The 18,711-nt window shown below is 47.6% G+C and overlaps 1 protein-coding gene and 1 long non-coding RNA gene across 2 annotated transcripts in view; one reads left to right on the forward strand and one right to left on the reverse strand.

Moving 5' to 3' along the window:
- Positions 1-8,994: 8,994 nt before the first annotated feature.
- On the reverse strand, positions 8,995-11,374 carry LOC134161806 (uncharacterized). Its single transcript, XR_009964097.1, has 2 exons — positions 10,683-11,374; positions 8,995-10,148 (listed from the first exon to the last, which is right to left on the reverse strand). It is a non-coding gene; the product is annotated as an uncharacterized LOC134161806 (long non-coding RNA).
- A 190-nt stretch (positions 11,375-11,564) lies between these two features.
- Positions 11,565-18,711, forward strand: part of LHFPL6 (LHFPL tetraspan subfamily member 6) — a 139,806-nt gene continuing 132,659 nt past the window's right edge. The window contains exons 1-2 of the mRNA XM_062614976.1: positions 11,565-11,909; positions 14,280-14,838. Coding sequence (XP_062470960.1) covers positions 14,454-14,838 — 385 coding nt within the window. The 5' untranslated portion in view covers positions 11,565-11,909; positions 14,280-14,453. The remainder of the gene's footprint in view (positions 11,910-14,279; positions 14,839-18,711) is intronic.

Here is an 18,711-nt window from a genome sequence, read left to right on the forward strand (position 1 = left end):
GCAAAGATGGGGCAGCTTCACCACAATAGCCATCATCTTGTGAAACTGCAACTTAGGGATGTTGCTAGTGCAAGTCATATAAAAATACTGACAATCATGGCAATTTTCATAGCAGCCTTACAATATCAACCTGATTTTACATGTAAGGATGTCATAAGCAGGTTTTCATAGCGTTCATACCAATTCTGTTTGGGTCAATTTAATGGAACTTTATTGCTACAGCAGGAAAAGTTAAAAGTTTCCAAAATGCCAGAAGTCACACTCTCTGACACCTATCAGGAGAGAAGCAAAACAACTTCTCAGCAGCAACAGTGTGGTGATACCTGGTATATTTGGATTTGATTTCCTCTGTAAAGTTGAGTCAGAAATGTCCTCCAGGCTTGCCTCCACCATTTGTCTTTGTGTGTCAGCTCATGCAGCACTTCCAAAGCCTTGGCGAGATGCCATCACCCTCAGAGATGCTGTAGAGCTGCAGTGGATAAAAATAACTTATTACTTAACAGCTGACACTGGTCGCAGTCACTGCAGATGAGTTGCAAATAATTTCTCTGCAAAGATCTGCTCACCTCCAGAAGAAATGTGTTTAAGCCTGCGGTTTCTAGCTAAAATTACCTGCCACCCCTTTCTGGTGGTCATTTCTGCCTTCATGATATTATTACATGACTGGCATCCCCATGAGTAGTGCTGGTGCACTGGAAGCCAATAATTATGTTCCCAAGTGAAGGCAAAGATCACAGGAAGTTCTAAGCTTCGACTTCTCTGGCGTATATTTATCCATTTTCAATCTGAAATAGTGGGGCTGGAATGAGCCTGGTCACCTCTGCCAAGAGTAGACATCATGGTGGTGACCTAGCCTGTCCCAGACCCTGCTGGGTGGCTCTAGGACAGCTGGCAGGAGCATGATGTTGGGCTGCCTGCACTAAAATGTAGAGGGAGGACAGCTCAGCCTTGCCACCCTGGGTGATGCAGCTGTCAGATGGCTGAATGGTACTGATGTCACTGTGATAACATTGGAAGGGAAAAGCTTTGTGCATTTCGCTGCTCAGATGAGAGTTTTGCCAACCCAGGAGCTCTATGTCATCTACTGCAGCTGAGGAGGTTGTTTCAGATGGTGTACGGCATGGCGTCAACAGCTTTCTGAAGCACTCACATTCCCTGGCAGGAGCTCAAGGAGCATTTCCAGCAAGCTCCAATTACAGCATTAATTACAAAAGACTGTAAGTTCTCCAGTGGAGGCCCTGAGCTTCCTTTGCATGCAATTAGCAAGGACTTTCCTGTCCATGCAGGTAGAGCTCTCTTCAGAATATCTTCAGCCTGTTTATACATCACCTATCATTGTCAACTTCCCTTAAACAACGAGACATGAAAACGTTGTTCATGCAGAGCACATGCCTTTCAAAAAGCAAATGTCATGTTTAGTGAACTGCTAATCTGGAGGTATTGAAAGGATATTATAATGTTAATTTTGATGATCAGTGGCTTCTTTCTACTTCTCTTCCATACTAGCATTTTGTGTGATAACCCCATGAATCTTAATGAAACTGACACAGTAACACCTTAAAGAGAAGCATCAGATGCCTTAACCAGCTTGCAGATCGCAGATTGCAGCACTAACTGGCAAAAACTAACAGACTGTCTCCAAGAAATATTTGTGCCTCATTGTGGAAAGCTTATGGCAAGAAATGCCCATGGTGGCATGGAGCTAGACTTTCCTTTCACCAGTCAAAAAGATTATTTTGCTGCTCTACTAATGATGTGATTGCTGACTCACATCTGATATAGGAAGTTCTGAATACTAAGTCTGAATCTCTTCTCGCTGTCTTCAATTTGGATACCTGAAGACTTGAAGACAAAATTAAGTACTTATGGTAGGGTACATCTCACCAGTCTTCTACCATGTAAAGGTCAAGGGTGAAGCCCATAGTTAACCATCCTATCGGAGGAGTAAAAGAAAGGCACTTTCAGAAGGCCTCATCCTGAGATTCCTATCTAGTCCTCTAAACTGGTTTCATAGAAAACCTGTGTGATGGGTACTTAACTAGACACTTAAGTTTTTCCATCCTTATTGGTCTGACTGTGGCTTTTGATTTCTCTGCAAATAATACTGAGCGTATGTCCCAGCTTCTGTGCTGCAGAAATGAAACATTGTGCTTGAATCCTGTTTTAAGCCCAGACTCTCCTTATGCGTATGGGGAAGGGGGAGTTATTTTACAATTAAATAAATGAAATGTCTGTCACAGTAAAATGATCTACTTGGCACCTGTAGGCATGTGACATATCATCAAGATGTATATTTTTTTGGGTGACATACCATGGACTTCTCAGCTGCAAAGGTAGAACTGCCCAAGGCTATTTGATTTTTGCACCTGAAACAGAAAAACTTTTAGCTTTTCATTCATAAATCAATGGTGCTGTCCAGTTCATACCTGCTACTTCTGTTTCCTCTTCTTATGTGCCTCCTTTCTTTATTGATTTTGTCATCTCTCCATCTTCTCATGCAAAAAATAAAAGACTAGGGAGAATGTAGGCCCCCTCAGGAAGCTCTCAGGAGAACTGGCTACACAGGATTTGGAGAAGGCTGAGGTTCTGAATGACTTCTTTGCTTCGGTCTTCACTGCCAAAGGCTCTGACTGCACCACCCAAGTCTTGGAAGGCAGACGCAGGGACTGCGAGAATGAAGACCTTGCGCCCACTGTAGGAAAGGAACTGGTTCGAGACCATCTTAAAAATCTGCACATGCACAAGTCCATGGGACCTGATGAAATCCATCCGTGGGTCCTGAAGGAGCTGGTGAATGAAGTTGCGAAGCCACTGTCCATCATATTTGAGAAACCATGGCAGTCAGGTGAAGTTCCCGATGACTGGAAAAAGGGAAATATAACCCCCATTTTCAAGAAGGGGAAAATGGATGACCCAGGGAATTACAGACCAGTCAGTCTCACCTCTGTGCCTGGCAAAATCTTGGAGCAGATTCTCCTGGAAGGCATGCTGAGGCACATGAAAATCAACAAGGTGCTTGGTGACAGCCAGCATGGCTTCACCAAGGGGAAATCCTGCCTGATCAATGTGGTGGCCTTCTATGATGGGGCTACAGAACTGATGGACAGGGGTAGAGCAGTTGATGTCATCTACCTGGACTTGTGCAAAGTGTTCCACACTGTCCCCCATGACATCCTTGTCTCTAAATTGGAGAGACAACAATTTGATAGATGGACCACTTGGTGAATAAAGAACTGGCTGGATGGCTGCAAGCAAAGAGTTGTGGTCAATGGCTCAGTGTCCAGCTGGAGACCAGTAATGAGTGGTGTCCCTCAGGGATCAGTGTTGGGACCGGTCTTGTTCAACATCTTCATCGCTGACATCGACAGTCGGATTGAGTGTGCTCTCAGCAAGTTTGCCGATGACACCAAGCTGTGTGGTTCGGTTGATACCCTGGAGGGAAGGAATGCCATCCAGAGGGACCTTGACATGCTTGTGAGGTGGGCTGATGCCAACCTTATGAAATTTAACCATGACAAGTGCAAGGTCCTACACCTGGGTCAGAGCAATCCCAGGCACAGCTACAGGTTGGGCAGAGAAGAGATTCAGAGCAGCCCTGCAGAGAAAGACTTGGGGGTGTTGGTTGATGAGAAAATGAACATGAGCCGGCTTCAGTGTGCACTCACAGCCCAGAAAGCCAACTGTATCCTGGGCTACATCAAAAGGAGCATGACCAGCAGGTTGAAGGAAGTGATCCTGCCCCTTTACTCTGCTCTTGTGAGACCTCACCTGGAGTATTGTGTGCAGTTCTGGTGAACTCAACATAAAAAGGACATGGAACTGTTGGAACAAGTCCAGAGGAGGGCCACAAGGATGATCAGGGGACTGGAGCACCTCCTGTATGAAGACAGGCTGAGGAAGTTGGGGCTGTTCAGCCTGGAGAAGAGAAGGCTGCATGGAGACCTCATAGCAGCCTTCCAGTATCTGAAGGGGGCCTATAAGGATGCTGGAGAGGGACTCTTCATTAGGGACTGTAGTGATAGGACAAGGGGTAATGGGTTAAAACTTAAACAGGGGAAGTTTAGGTTGGATATAAGAAGGAAATTCTTTCCTGTTAGGGTGGTGAGGCACTGGAATGGGTTGCCCAGGGAGGCTGTGAATACTCCATCCCTGGCAGTGTTCAAGGCCAGGTTGGACGAGGCCTTGGGTGATATGATTTAGCGTAAGGTGTCCCTGCCCACGGCAGGGGGGTTGGAACTAGATGATCTTAAGGTCCTTTCCAACCCTAACGATTCTGTAATTCTATGATTCTAAATCCGTCTCTCAGAGATATATGTTCCACTCTGCCAGAGATACGTCTACTTGGGATGCATTACTCACCTTCTCAGATACCAATATTAATCCAATTTTCTTTTAGCATGATGGGATTTGGACACAATTTCTATTATCAGTAGTGGAGATATTATGCCAGCATACCACCACAGGGATATCAGATTGTGTCTGATTCATGGAAATGAATAGCTGTTTTATGAGAGACTTGTGTGTGAGCAGGAATATGTGTATTGAGCTCCATTCTCCAAAGTGTTGGGCAAAGGCCTGAAGATGTGCTTAAGCTCTTGGTGATTCATGGCCAGAGTTTTTGTGTTTTACATGGTTGAACCAAAGTTCCTTTCTTTTTTCAGTCACTGAAGTTAACAGAAGGATTCATGGATGGGTATTGCAGTGTAAATTAGAAGAAATAAGATGGTTGCAAAGAAAGAGGAAAGACAACTCTCACTGCATCAGATAGGAAGGATGCAATGCCTTCCTGAATTTGTCCTCTTCATCACTGCCTCTGCCACATTCTGCCTCATTTTCCTTTAGATGGTTAAAGAGCTCAGCAATAGGCAGTTCTTCAATATGCAGAGCTACCAGAGAGTCCTCTCTTCTTAAATGTGAAAGTGGCTTAGCAAATATAGAATCATAGCATCATAGAATAGTTAGGGTTGGAAAGGACCTTAGGATCATCTAGTTCCAACCCCCCTGCCATGGGCAGGGACACCTCACACTAAACCATGCCACCCAAGGATCTGTCCAAGCTGGCCTTGAACACCACCAGGGATGGAGCATTCACAACCTCCCTGGGCAAATTCACAACCTACCTACTCTAAGGACAGCTTATGGTGTATATTTGAGTGAAGGAATTTTTGTTTTAAAAAAAAATAGTCCTTGGTTTAATGGGTAATTTCCCTTGAAAATGGTAAACTGCAAATTAAATGGCAAAAAGCAATTAATTATTGAAATGATAATATCCTTATAAAGGTTAAGAGGTAATATAAATGAAGTTCCTGTGAGCACATTAATGGAATTACTATCTTCCCCCTTATAAGTGGCAACTGTAACGACCTTGCTAATTAGCTATTTCAGCAGGAAATATTGAAATATGTAGTTATATTGCAGAAGCACAATCTATGACTAGGTTATTTTGCTACTACATAATACAGAGAGAACCCTTCTACATGCAGTGAAGAGCTCTTCCCAGAGCATGCAGCTTTTGGTGGAAACAAGAAACTATGCATTTGAATGACATAGGAAGAACAACTTCTAATTTGAAGGATAACATGAGTCAAAGCAAAAGATTTAACACAGACACACAGTCCAAGATACACCTCGCTTCAGCTCACTGCAGCCTCCCTGGGAGCACAAGGCATGGCCAGAACATGATTTGACCCACTGTGGCTGAATAGGAACCTGTTGCTCCCCAGGCACAGGTAGACTGGGCTCTACAACCCAGTCTGGGTCTCAGGTACTCCCTGTGCAATATCTGTAATATATGGAGGTATATTTTTATAATACAAAAATGCATAGCCATGTAGGTATATGAATACTATATATACTGGATTTTCTATTGACAAGTCTTTTAGAAAGCTTTAAAAAATGAGCTTAGCTCTTCCCCCACTGAGAACATGTTTTGGACATTGATACATGGCAAAGTGGGCACTGTTTGCATTTCAGCTGACAAGAGATGGCATTCCAATTTTCCTGTGAAAGAACCTGTGGGAGATGACAGGGTTCACCCTGCATGGAACCACCTGAGAGCTGTACAAACCTCAGAGGTATGATGGGGAGTAAATGAGCTTCCACTTGTAGAACAAATTGGCCTTTGTCCCCAACAAAAGGATTTTCATCTTCCCTTTCTAAAAACCCCAGAAATCATTAGCGTCATCCTTGGGAATGTGATCTAATATAGTGACCTAGATGCAAATGATTGCTAGAGCTCAAGGGGCGAAGCAGCTCAGCTCCAGTTCTGTGGCAAAAGGCTGGGGGGAGGAACATGGCCCTGCCTTCCATCCCCATCTCAGATACACATGGTTTATGCAAACTGTGACACTAAAGCCACTGTTGCAGGTTGTGCAAATGCACCTCAGGAAACTCAAGATAATGGCACAGGGCTATTAGAAATCATTCAAACTTTGTGTAAAACAGAAACAAGCTCTGCTCTCTGCCCCTACTTTTCATGTGCACGCCTTTGTCTGCAGCCTGCACCAAATGCTTCAGCAGGAAGAAAGACCAAATCCCCTGCTATTTCCACAGAGCCCAGGAGGTGTGAAGCCTCCCTGTGCTTGCAGGCTGGCCTGTCCCCTTTTCCACCACTTCTCCATGCCCTCCCTGTCCTGGACACCCAGCGAGTGCCACTTTAGCAGCACCAAGCGCCACTACAGCCTCTACTGCACTGGGCACGCTATGGGGCTAACTTGAGGAGCAGCCCGCTTCTGGCCCTGGTTTTAAAGCTGATCCCTAACTGAGGCTTTAAGTTAAAAAGAAAAATCTTCTGGTTGCATGCGTCCTTAAAAAATCTTTTTTTCTGTGAACACACATGCCATGAAATGCAAGAAAACACTGTGGCAATACCTGCTTGCGGCACATTCCCCACATCTTTATTTAATAGTGTCAAGGGAAAACAGACAGATGTTCCTCTGGTAAATAAGATGCCACAATTAAATTATTTGTATTGGTTCTATATGCAGAGAAAACATGCTGTCAGTTTCTTACCAGGAAATTACTCATTCATCATCCAGACATTCATTATTTTTCAAAGTCCACTTGGGGACAGTGGAAATTTAGGATTGAAATCATCTGCATTTTTCCTGAGTTTGTGCAGGACTAAGCCAATTCCCTGTTGAAGGAGGATGAGTCTGGGACCTGTCATCCCAGAGCTGTCACCTTGGCAGTGTCTGCGAGAGCAGAGCAGGCATTCCTTCCTTCAGCTGTGAGGCTGGTGCAGAATAAACCTCTCTGGCCTCTCCCACAGCCACCAGGCTTGTCAGCAGAAGGGCACAAAAGAAATAATCAGTAGCTTGATTTGCTGTAGCTACTATTTTAGAGCCTTGTAAAATGCAGATCACCTGGTGGCTTTTATATAATAGATAATAAGTAATAATTTTCTAAAGCTGAAACAACATAAGGAGGGTTTATGGCAAATAATAAAGAATGTTTCCTTTTTCTTATGTTACACTGACAAGTTGTTTGTATGTGCATGTGTGTTGGTTAACAGACTGATGTTAACAACAGCGTTACATCCAGTAAGACAGCTGTCCTCCAGAAATGTGTTCTGTTCATATACTGTCAGTAAGATGATTTATAAAAATTGTCACCACAAAAATAAGCACTAATCATAATGCATTTTTGGAATGGAAGTGGAGAGAGGATTTTTTGCTCAGAGCTAAGTTTTTAGGTCAGGATTCAGGTTTCGATGTCAGCCCCAGTTCTTGGGAGTCTATTTCCTTCCACAGTAGAAAACATGCAATGTGTTTGACATGGAAAAGACACTACATGGATGTGCTGACTTGAATTTGTGTTCTTACCTTCCTCAGAGAAATTTGCAGGTGTTAGACTTGCAGTTCTCTTTTTCTGCCTATTTAGTTGATTTTGTTTTTTCCCAGCTGCTGGGATTGGACGTATTTCAGGCAAATATATTAATTATCAGATGATTTTCCTAGCAATACTTGTCTGTTTGGTTTTTAGTGACTGTATTTGAATAATTGGGTTGACTTTCTGCTGCTCCCAGTATGTAGCCTCAAGTCTATTGTTGTGCCTACACCTTTCTTTTTCATTTGAAATCAAGTACAGACATGACCTGAAGATCCAGTTTTGTAAGATGCTCGGAACCATGTCTGCATGATCACTCTCCTGCAGACCACACAAGAGAAAACCAGGTGGTGGTCTGCAAGATAAAAACGTCTTGTTTCTTTTTATTGTCAAAGACTGAAGAATAAGATGGAGGTTTGGTAACTGCTTCATTTTCCTCATAGTTTGGGAACATACATATTTCCCTATGGCATTTTATAGACAGTGGATTGTCTTACAGGATATGCTGTGATGAAAGAGCCTGTGGCCGAGCCTGTGATGTGTATTGTTCCCTGTGATGTGAGGATTGAGTTAGGTCCAGTGACAGGATTTTCTGCCTTTATTCTGCTGCTCTGATTAGCTCCATCAAGTCTGTAGGGCCCCAGCTGTAACAGCAGCTTAGTCAATGGGTTAGGGAGAAGAGAAATGGCAAAATCTATAGGCATATTTCCCCGTATCCCTGCCAGGGTAGTTTTCTTGACAGTGTATTCATGGGTGTTTGATCCACTCTGACTTCCAGTGGCTCCAGCAGTGGGGAATCTGGGACTCAGGTTCCCTTGACCAACTCTGAAGCATATTCTCTTAAATTTCAAAACACTAAAACCAGTTTTTAAACCAGCTGCTATTTCAGTATAGAGAAGACCCTGGGGACCGTGACTTTTATCGCTCTGCTCTGAGGAGGTCTATCTGCTTTCGTGGTTACAAAAGAGACTGTGGATCCTGAAGCACCACATGATAACTCCCGTTTTCTTTCAGACAGGCTAGATGTGATTGAAATATTTCTGCTAACTTTCCCAGCAGAAATACTTCTAAGAACAATGTTCTCTGAAAGGGGAGCAAATGCAGATACAGTTGAAGCGTGCTGTGTTGTAAACCTTAGGAAAAAAATGGAATGAGAATTTGGATGTCAATTTATACACACAATGTGTTTGTTTCTAATCAAAACAAAACTCCTTCTCTGAGAGAAAATGGATGGTGAAATAATGCTTATTGCCCTACAAGTGCTGAAGTTATGCAGCCAGCTTGTGGGGGCATTCAGAGACAGTTGGCAAGATAAGATGCTTCAGGAGAGATGTAGAATTCAGCGTACAGTTTCTGTGAGGGAATGCAAGATGGCAGCAGCTCAGGGCATGAATGTAAAGGCCATATAAGGGAAGTAAATGAACTGCTGTAGAGATGCCATTAGCCAAGCAAACACTGACTTGGGGACCTTGGTGTATACCATGGAAGGTATAAATTGCATAAAGAAATGCATACTGGTTTGCTTCTCCCTAGGTTTATAAAGCCAGTTTTAACCGAGCCACTGTTCACATGTGTGAAGCAAAGTTTTTCCACAATTTTAACGCCAAGCAATTTCTACTCATGTCTAATCCCAACACATGCCTAATTTAGACACATTTATCAAAATTCCATTATAAGCAAGGCCCCTGGCCAAGGAAAGAATGTCAGACTGGGTCTTTAAATAATTGTGGGGTTAATAACAGTACTTGATTTTTCTCCTTCTTTACACCAATAGCACAGCTCAAGTGACACAGGGAGTTTAGTATCCCTGCCATTTCAGGCCCTGGTACAATGAAGAGCAGGAGGTAAAACACCTGACTGAGCTAGGTGAAGGCATGCAAGCAGTAAATGAAGTGTCTATACTCATGGAACACTGCACAGCTCCCTGCCAAAGAAAAGACCTGAGAGCCAATGTGCTCTCAGAGGTGGAGGCTTGGCACCAGGCAGAAAGCTGATTTGAGGGGAGGGTGCTAGAATGGTATGCTGTGGAGCAGGCTCCAGCTCTCAGCCTTGGGAAAGTCACACCAGCTCTCTTTCTGCCCACCACGCTGTGGGCACATCCACATTCATGTTTTGGTGTGGATCAAGGGCACGCTTTTGAAGTAAATCTCCAGATCAGCCTCACCAGGCTGCAGTTCACTGAGCAGTGGTGAGTACACAAAGTGGGTGCAGAGGGCACTGAGGCAGAATTCAAGCTCCAGGACTGCATCTGACGTGTTGTGAGTGCTCATGGGGCCCTCAGTCCATAGACCCAGGTTGGAGTAAACCTGAGAAATAAAACCCTGTGGAAAAGTGTGAACATATTCAGGTCCTCAACACCAACTGATTGGATCAGACTAATCCACATTACTCACTAATACAGGTGTATACCATGAGGATATAGCCTAGAGGTAGCCAGGGTAGCATGGCTGTTTTGGGAGTATGCCTTCATTGTCTTCCTTGTGAAACACATTATTGCACATATTCTAGCACTCAGCCTATATTTAACCTAATTCTTTGATTTGAAGCACTTTTCCTTAAAGAATACGCTTGATATGTCGGTATGGAAAACTCGATCTTGCTAGATACATTCCAATCCATTTTTTATCCCTTGAGAAAATATTCATTTTCAGTAGTGTTCTGATTTTAAGACTTTGCATTATGGGGGAAAATTGAAAGTCTTATAAAAAAAAACCCAAACCAATAAAGTGGTTAAGTAATTTAATTCTGAACATGACTGTTGTTACTATTAAATGGTGTAAACACAGGCTGAGTGCAATAAACCTCATTTCCATTTAGCATTAATAATATTAATGATCAGTACTTAAATCACGTACCATGTTCCAGCACTGAAGAAGAAACATTACAAAAGATATTTTGCATGTCTGGTGCTGACACAATTTAAACCTAGCATAAAAATGTCTTCTCTGTGAAGGAATTTATTCAAGCTGCAGGGCGGAGAAGAAAAAGCCGAATAGGAAATCTCCCTTTCTCCCAGAGGCTCTATGTGCACCATCCCTCCTCGCCCCCAGAAGGCAACCCCTCCCCAGAACTTTCCCACTGAAGACACTCTGGGAAAGGACTGGAGCTCCTGTCTCTCCGCTCGCATTAACCCAGCCGGGATGAGCTGCTGGGTGGTGTGGTCACATTCACTCCCGCTGTAGTCTACCAGGCTCCCGAACTGTTGCTATCAAAATGCTGGATCAGCAGCTCGAATGCAGACAGACAGACACACACACACACACGCCCACCCCCATCAGGAGATTAGGCCGTATTTTCCCATGTAAGGGCTGCAGCCTTCCTCTGGCCTTCTAACACTCCTGCCCTGCCGCCTTTTTCCTCTTCTGCCCTCTGCTCCAGCAGCGGCTCCACCGTTCCCCACACCCCGCAGGCAGCCGCCGAGGTGCGGCGGGCGGAGAGGAGCCCGGCGCCGCCGCAGTGCTTCCCGCCCCCAGACCGAGCGGCCCCGGCCCGGCTCGGAGAGCCGTGACCCACCGCTCCGGCCCCCGAGAACCGAGACCCACAGCCCAGCCCCTGCCGGGCTCGGAGAGCCGTGACCCACCGCTCCGGCCCCCGAGACCCACCGCCCCAGCCCCGGCCGGGCTCGGGAAGCAGGGACCCCCACCCCGCTCCGACCCCTCGGAGCAGTGACCTTCACCCGGCCCCGGGAGGGCTCAGGGGAACCCCATTCTTCGCCGTGGTGTGTCCGCTGCTTCCGTCGCCCGGCCGCTAGTCCCCGGCCCCGTCCGCGGCCCCTCAACAGCGCCGTCCGCGGCAGGTCCCGCCCGGGGAGGCGGCGGTGGGGAAAGGGGGAGGAGAGGCGGCGGAGTGCATTGCCTCCCGAGGAATCAAAAGGAGGGAGAGGAACGTGCGGAGGAGGGGAAGACGGGCCGGGCCGGCCTGGGCTGGGGAGGGTCTCCGTCCCGCCCGCCTCGGAGCGCCCGCGTCGCCTTCGCGCCGGGAGAGTCGCTTGGGGCAGCCGCCACCCGCCGGCCCCACGCCCCGGCTCCGCGCCCATGTGCTCCTGGCAGCCGCGACGGGCAAACCTCGCGCACGGCGTGTCAGTAAGTAGCCCTTCGCCACCCCGGCACCTTCCCGGACCCGTGCGGCACTCCCGTCACCGAACCTCTCCTGCTCCTCCCGGACCCCTGAACCCTCTTCCTGTCACGGAGTCCTGACCTACCGCACTCCCTGCGCGCTGCATCTCCTACATGACTCCGGTTCCCTGATCCCGCAGAACCTCCTTTCCTTCCCGACCCGTGATCACCCTGCGCGGCCACATCTTCTGCAGTCCTTGACCCCCTGCCCCTCCCGGATCCTTCTTCCCCGCATCCCTTGTCCGTTCCACTGGACCCTCCAGACTCCCTTTTCCTCCCGTATCCCCAGTCCTCTTATCCCCTTGCCTTCCCGCATCGTACCCCTCCCGGGCCCCCTTTCTTCCCGGATCTCCCTGCCACCCGGACCGCTTTCCCTTCCCGGCCCCTCTGTCTTCCCGGCTCTACGTCCTCCTGGCCCCCCTGGCCCCCTGCCCTCCCGGCACCTCTGCTTCCCAGCCCTTCCCCGCCCTCATCTCTCTTTCTCTCCCGGACCCCCTTCCCCTCCCAGCCTGCTCCTCCCGAACCCCCAGTTCCCCCAGTTGCTTCCCTGTCCCCCCCCCCCGGCGCCCCCCCGCATCCCCTGCCCCCTCATCTCCTGCACTTCCGCTCCCCTTCGCACCCTCCCGGTCCCGCGGGCACGACGCCCGCTCGCCCCGCAGCCTTCCCCTCGCATCACCCCAGCGAGTTTTGGTTCCCGGCCGCCGCCTTCCCTCAGGGGGAGCCGGATATCTCCGCCGCCCCCTCCTACCCCTGGAGGGCCGGGAGCGGGGTTTCGGGACCGGAGGGTAGAGCCCACCTTCCCGCAAAACGCCCGGCTGCGGGATGGCAGCCTCCGGGAGGCAGAGCTGCTGCCCCTCCGCACTCAGCGGGTTGCGCAGTCCTACCCCTGGAGCCTTCATGTTGTGCCTTATTTCCAGCCGTACCTCCTCCCCTGATTTAGGGAATGATCTTCCCCAAGTGCCGTGACCCACTTTGCCTTAGACATGTGGTCCCACGCCAAGACACAGGCAGATTCTTCTCAAGAAGGTGTCTCTGGAAGGATGGAAGCACCCTATGCCCCTCTCTCAAGTTTTTGTCCCCAGGGTTTTGGTGTTTTGCAGGTTGAAAGGCATTTCTGTAAATAGGTGTATACTTCTTGAGTAGCAGCATAGGCCTTTTTTAACATTATAGTCTTTCTTAGTTTTTAAAAGTAAACAAAACTTTTGTGTGGTGCACATGCTTAATTTCACTTACAGACTCCTTCTCTACATTTCCTCCTTGTGCTGAAGTAGTATTGTTTTTATTGCCTGTACATGAATTGAATTCACTGATTGGTGTCTAATCACGCTTAGAAGAAAAAGCCCCTGTATAAATAGCTATCGGAATTAATTTGGCAGCAACTGTGAGAAATGATCATAAATTTACAAATACAGTTGGAGTAATGATCCAGCGTGGATTTAACAAGAGAAACACCCCCAACCTCTGGGAAGTAGCACGTGGGTTTCTGTGGCAGTCAAACACACTTAGTCACACTGGTACTGAGCTTAGAGGCTGGGAGTTGTCTGAGGAGGAAGCAGAGAGGTTAAGGCTCCTGGATTTGAGCAGGAAGAGGCAAAGAAGCAAAGGAGCTGGGCTGAGTGTGAACAGGACTATTTTGAGAGACCCTTCTGTTCTGATCATGTGCTGTTTGAGGGTGTGTGGGGGCGAATCCAAAAGATGTGGTGGTGTCTTCACCTGCCAGTTTGGGCTCCTGGCACTTCTGGACATCAAGTGATAAAAGGCTCCTTTTTGCACTTAAGATGCAAGCAACGTAAGGGAATGCTGGAAAAATGTCACCTCATAAGACTTTGCTTGGGGTGTGTTGATGAGGTTTACCTCAGCCACAAAGGTCTGATCTTGAAAAGCCTTAGGCACTGCAAGCAGTTTTGCACTGAAGCTGTGGGGACAGGTATAATGGGAAGCACGTTCCCCAGGCATCGCAAGGGGAAGGCCTGATAGCTAAGGATAAATGAGACCTCGCCTTTTTTCTTTATCCGTATGAAAAGGATCAAGATGTACAGTGAACAGTGAGTAGGCAAGTACACAGGGAGCCCCTGAAGGTGGCTGCAGAGCGTTCCTGGATGCACACAGCAGCCTGTGCAAGCCAGGCTGCTTCCCACCACTGTCCCACCGACCCAGCAGCTGGTATCACTGACATCAATACTAGCTGCTGCCTGCAAGGATGGGGCAGTAAATGAAATGTCTTAATGAAAAGTCATGTGGGAAGGAAAAGCACTCTGGCAGGTAAACAATTTTTTTCTCTAATGTATTACTGAACTTGCATTTTTCTCCTTTTTTTTTTATGTTATTTAATTATAGGGACCTTTGACTTCATGATGGGAGGAAACATCCCCCTGGCTGTAAGGATCCGAGCTTCTCCCAGCGCGAGGATTTGTCAAGGCTGAGAGACTTCGGATTATCCATAAACAGCTCTAAAACACACAGCTGCTTTTCTGTCTCCCCATCACGAGGGGTCTTGGAGGAAATACAGAGATGGCCTCCAGCCTCACCTGTGCCGGTGTTGTCTGGGCCTTCCTCTCCTTCCTCTGTGCCGCTGCCTCCTGCGTGGGTTTCTTCATGCCCTACTGGCTCCTGGGGTCTCAGCTGGAGAAATCGGTTTCGTTCGGCACTTTCCGGAGGTGTTCCTACCCAGTGCGGGATGAGAGCCGCCAGACAACCGTGATGGTGGAGCAGTGCGGCCGCTATGCCTCCTTCCAGGCCATCCCGAGTGCCGAGTGGAGGATCTGCACGGTGGTGACGGGCCTGGGCTGTGGGCTGCTCCTCTTGGTGGCCCTCACAGCACTCATGGGATGCTGTGTGTCCGAGCTCATCTCCAGGACCGTGGGCAGGGTGGCAGGAGGCATCCAGTTCCTGGGGGGTAAGTGCTCATGTGGGGAGGGGATGAGGGTGTCTGAAGACTCCACTGGTGCTTGGGGACAAGGAGGGGATGAGCCAAACTTTCTGCTGGTGAGTGAGGCCACTTGGCTCCCTTGGTGGTTGAGCTGGTTGTCTGGATGTGGCCCAAAGACACAGCCACCTTTGGTCACTCTCCTGTGCTCAAGTCCGTGCCTGGTCATTGTGCAGCCTTTGAGAGTTGCATGGCAAGTTGACTTCTGTGGGCCGTCATCTTCACAGTGGTTTTGTGGGCTGTAGTTTATAGCAGAGCTCTGCCAGGATGGCAGTACCTGGAGAAGCAATGGGACTGCAGAGCTCCATGGAGCATTATGGTTTTGGAGTGGAGAGGCTGTGTTATGTGGGAACATCTTTCTCCTTCCTACCCTATCCCTGGCAGAGCTCCCTCCACCTCTGCTGTCTGCATCTGCATAGATCTGACACAAGTCCGTGGCCAGGGTTTGAGGTGGAGGATTGCTTATCCCTGGTAGGGGTGTCCCACCATCTCCCAGAAGGAGCCCTGCCAGGCTGCCTGACCCATGCTGTGCTCTGATGGTGCCACAGGTTTGTTGAGTCCATGAGCGTGAGAGAATTGCCTCCTCTCCTTTTTTTAGCTTGTAATTGTACAGAGTATTTGTAACTGTGAAGTGTTTGAAGAGTATGAAACAATAAACAGGATCCTCGAGTGTGTTTTCTATAGGGCAGTTTTCCCAGTAAATCATCACTCTCTTGTCATTGGTGACATGCGGCTCGCTGGCACTCACTTTTGCCTGGTGCAAGTGCTCCACCACCCCTGTGTGCTTGCTCCCATAAAGGGATGTGTTCCCTTGAGCTTTGGGTGCAGGTGCCAGTGTTCTGGGTGCCCTGCAGTGTCTCTTCCCAGCTAGGGACCCTGGCTCATGCCCTGCAGGAGCAGGCTACAGAGGGACCGAACAGAAACTTGCCCACAAGGGCAGTGTGGATACATCCCAAGTCTGCAGCCCCGAGGAAGCACAGGACAAAAACTCTGCTACTGTCCCGCTCAGGGCAGACAAATGAGGCAAGGAAAGGGCCCTGTGCCAAGCCTCCAGACAATGCCAGCACAGTTCACTCCTGGCCATGGGCAGCTCTGCCTCCAACTTTTTGAGTAGTTTCTGCACTTCAGAGCAAGCCAACCCTATCATTTCACCCTTCCCTCAGCTTTGCAATACACAGGCCTTCCTGTGTTTAATCTGTCTGACAATTAGAAGGTGCAACAGCTGCTGGAGAGTTAACTGCTGAGAGCTACAGCTTCTTGAAGCCTGCCCCATTATAGGATCCAGGCAGGCATCCAGGGGATGGAGGGGATTTTCTGTTTGGTGACACTCTGCAAGCCCACTTGGTCTAGCTATTTTCACTCAGAGCCATCACAGGCTTGTGCTATAACCACCCCCCTCTTTCCAGCTGCTGGCTTGGCTCATCTGGTTTAGAGTTTAGCTCTTTTCTCTCTGGGGGCAGTGCTCTCCTGCCTGCCCATGGAGCGGGACCGCCCAATCCTGTGTCTGCTGACGGCCGTCCCAGCAAACATGGCAGCTCCATCGGTGAGCGGCTGGCTGGGGGACATGGGAGGAACCCCGCTCCCCATGACATGGTGTAGGCTGGATGCATGCACCATTCTCTGAGGCGGGATGGTGGCTGCTGTGCAAGGAGGTTAGAGGTCCCTTCAGACTGTACTATGCGTTCCCAGAGCTTGTTCCCAGCTGACCAGGCAGCATTCCATCCCGCCTGGAGGGGCATGAACAGGCAGTGCTTGTCCTCTGTAGGTGACATATCAAAGAAATGTGAACTTGTGATATGAAAATTGCCAACAACTTTGCATGTCTGATTTTCTCCTCTACTGCCTTTTATGGTTGTCTCTCATTTCACTCAGCACTGCTGGAAGTGTGTATGAAACGAACCAAGTGAGAACCTTTCCGTTCTTAACCTGCTTAAAAAACAGCTGTGGGGACATGAGGGAGAGGCCAGGTGGTGAAGGCCAGTAACTTGGATGAACTGAAGGGACATATTAGGGTAAAGATCAGATCCTTACATCCTTGATCAGATCCTTAGCTGCTATAAATAAGTATAGTATCACTGTTTAAGTGATGTGACTACATTTATTCAGATGTCTAACACACACTATAATTATTAGGTTGTTTTATGTCAAGATAGCCACAAGCTGTTCACTTTATTTACTACCCAGGAATGCCAGCTCTTTGTTCCCTGTACTACAGCTGTAGGTTTACTTATATACCACAGCGTGTGCTTTGAATACGTCTCAGTGGCAGTACAGTGACTAATTCTGATTGGTCTCCACTTGGAGATCTAACCAAATATAACTATCACATATATATATATATATATATATATATATATATATATATATATGCATTTTGATGGGGGGGGAGAACCCTGTCCTATCTTTATATGAAGAAAAAACCCTGGGGTAATAAGCAGCCCACTGAGTGATGCTATTTTGTGTTAGGGCAAGGAGACGGCTAGGCAGTTTCACTTTCTTTCTGTCTGAGTCACCTGTACCAAGACCCTGCTCCTGTTCTAGTGGTGGAGGGTGAGCACTGAAATAAACTATATTTCTCTTGAAGTTAAAAACCAGCATAAAGACATGCTCAGGGTAGCTAGTTTATGGCTTTAGTAGTGTTTCATGAGTCCAGGATCCAAGTAATTTTCTCAGCATGATTTAAAAACACGGACTTGGTGAAGACCTAAGCCAATTGACAGTAGAGTGTTGTGAGAAGCCCATGAGTGGGTGAGATTTGCAAGCCTCTGAAGCTGTGGTGAGCCAAAGCACTAAGGCTGCTAAAACTAACTTCCACAATGGAAGCATTTTTACTGCTGGGAAGAGGTGGCAGAGAGGTTTGCTTACCAGAGGTGGTAAGCAAGCAGCCTGATCCTTTCCTTCTAGCAGTATGAAGGAGTAGTAACTCCAGGTAGGTCAGTGGAATAACACCTGTATAAAGGCAGTGCAGCCCGCACTACAGAAACGGTGCCAAGGTTTTACAGCTGGGATTTCCCCGAGTTGTATGTGGAAGCTCATGGGAGTGAATTATTCATGCATGCTTATACCATAAATCTGCTCTTATCGTAAAAATTGGATGGCAGAACTTGCAAGAATTGCAGCTCCATGCAGAGTCAGAACGGCTCTTTAGATATCGTTTGATCTTACACACTTAGTTTGTATTTGCTATTTCAGATAATCCTGGCTACAGAGCATGCATGTATTTTAAGATGATTTGGGGATGATACACGCTGAGTTTCTGTTCCTACCAGGAAGATTGCATCATAGACTTTTCCTCCCATTTGCAATTATGGGAACCGCTTCCTTTCCCATGCATGGTCATGTGGCAGCTCTGTAGTCATTACAGCAATTGCTTAGATGAAAAACAATGCTAATTTTAGCTTTTTCTAACACAGTTTGGTGGTGGGCAACAAGAAGTAGGCAACGCCCCAAAGCCAGCCATTTCTGCAGTGGCTGTCAGTGGTCTGCAGTCCATTGGCTGGCAAACTGCTGCTTCTCAGAACATGTTTCACGGACATCTCTGTTGGATTGCTTCAAAGAACTGACAACTGAGATGAAAGTCATGCTGTCTGTAACCTCTTGAGGGCACAGTTATGTAGATGGATACAGTCTTCACTGATAGCAATAAGTGCAGTGTTTCCAGCTGGTTTCCTTTGAATGTTTGGAGGACTGAGGCATATATAATGTGTCTAGAACAGATTACAAGGATGTATCTTTGTCCATAACTATTGAGGCCATGACAGCAGGAAGTGAAGTTTAACAAATCTATTGCAAATTGGAGCCTGTAATTACTGATTCATTGTGCTCTGGCAAGTCAATTGCACT

This window comes from Pezoporus occidentalis, unplaced genomic scaffold (assembly GCF_034315485.1).
Source record: "Pezoporus occidentalis ecotype Australia unplaced genomic scaffold, CSIRO_AGI_Poc_V1 ctg18, whole genome shotgun sequence".
Classification (NCBI taxonomy): domain Eukaryota; kingdom Metazoa; phylum Chordata; class Aves; order Psittaciformes; family Psittacidae; genus Pezoporus; species Pezoporus occidentalis.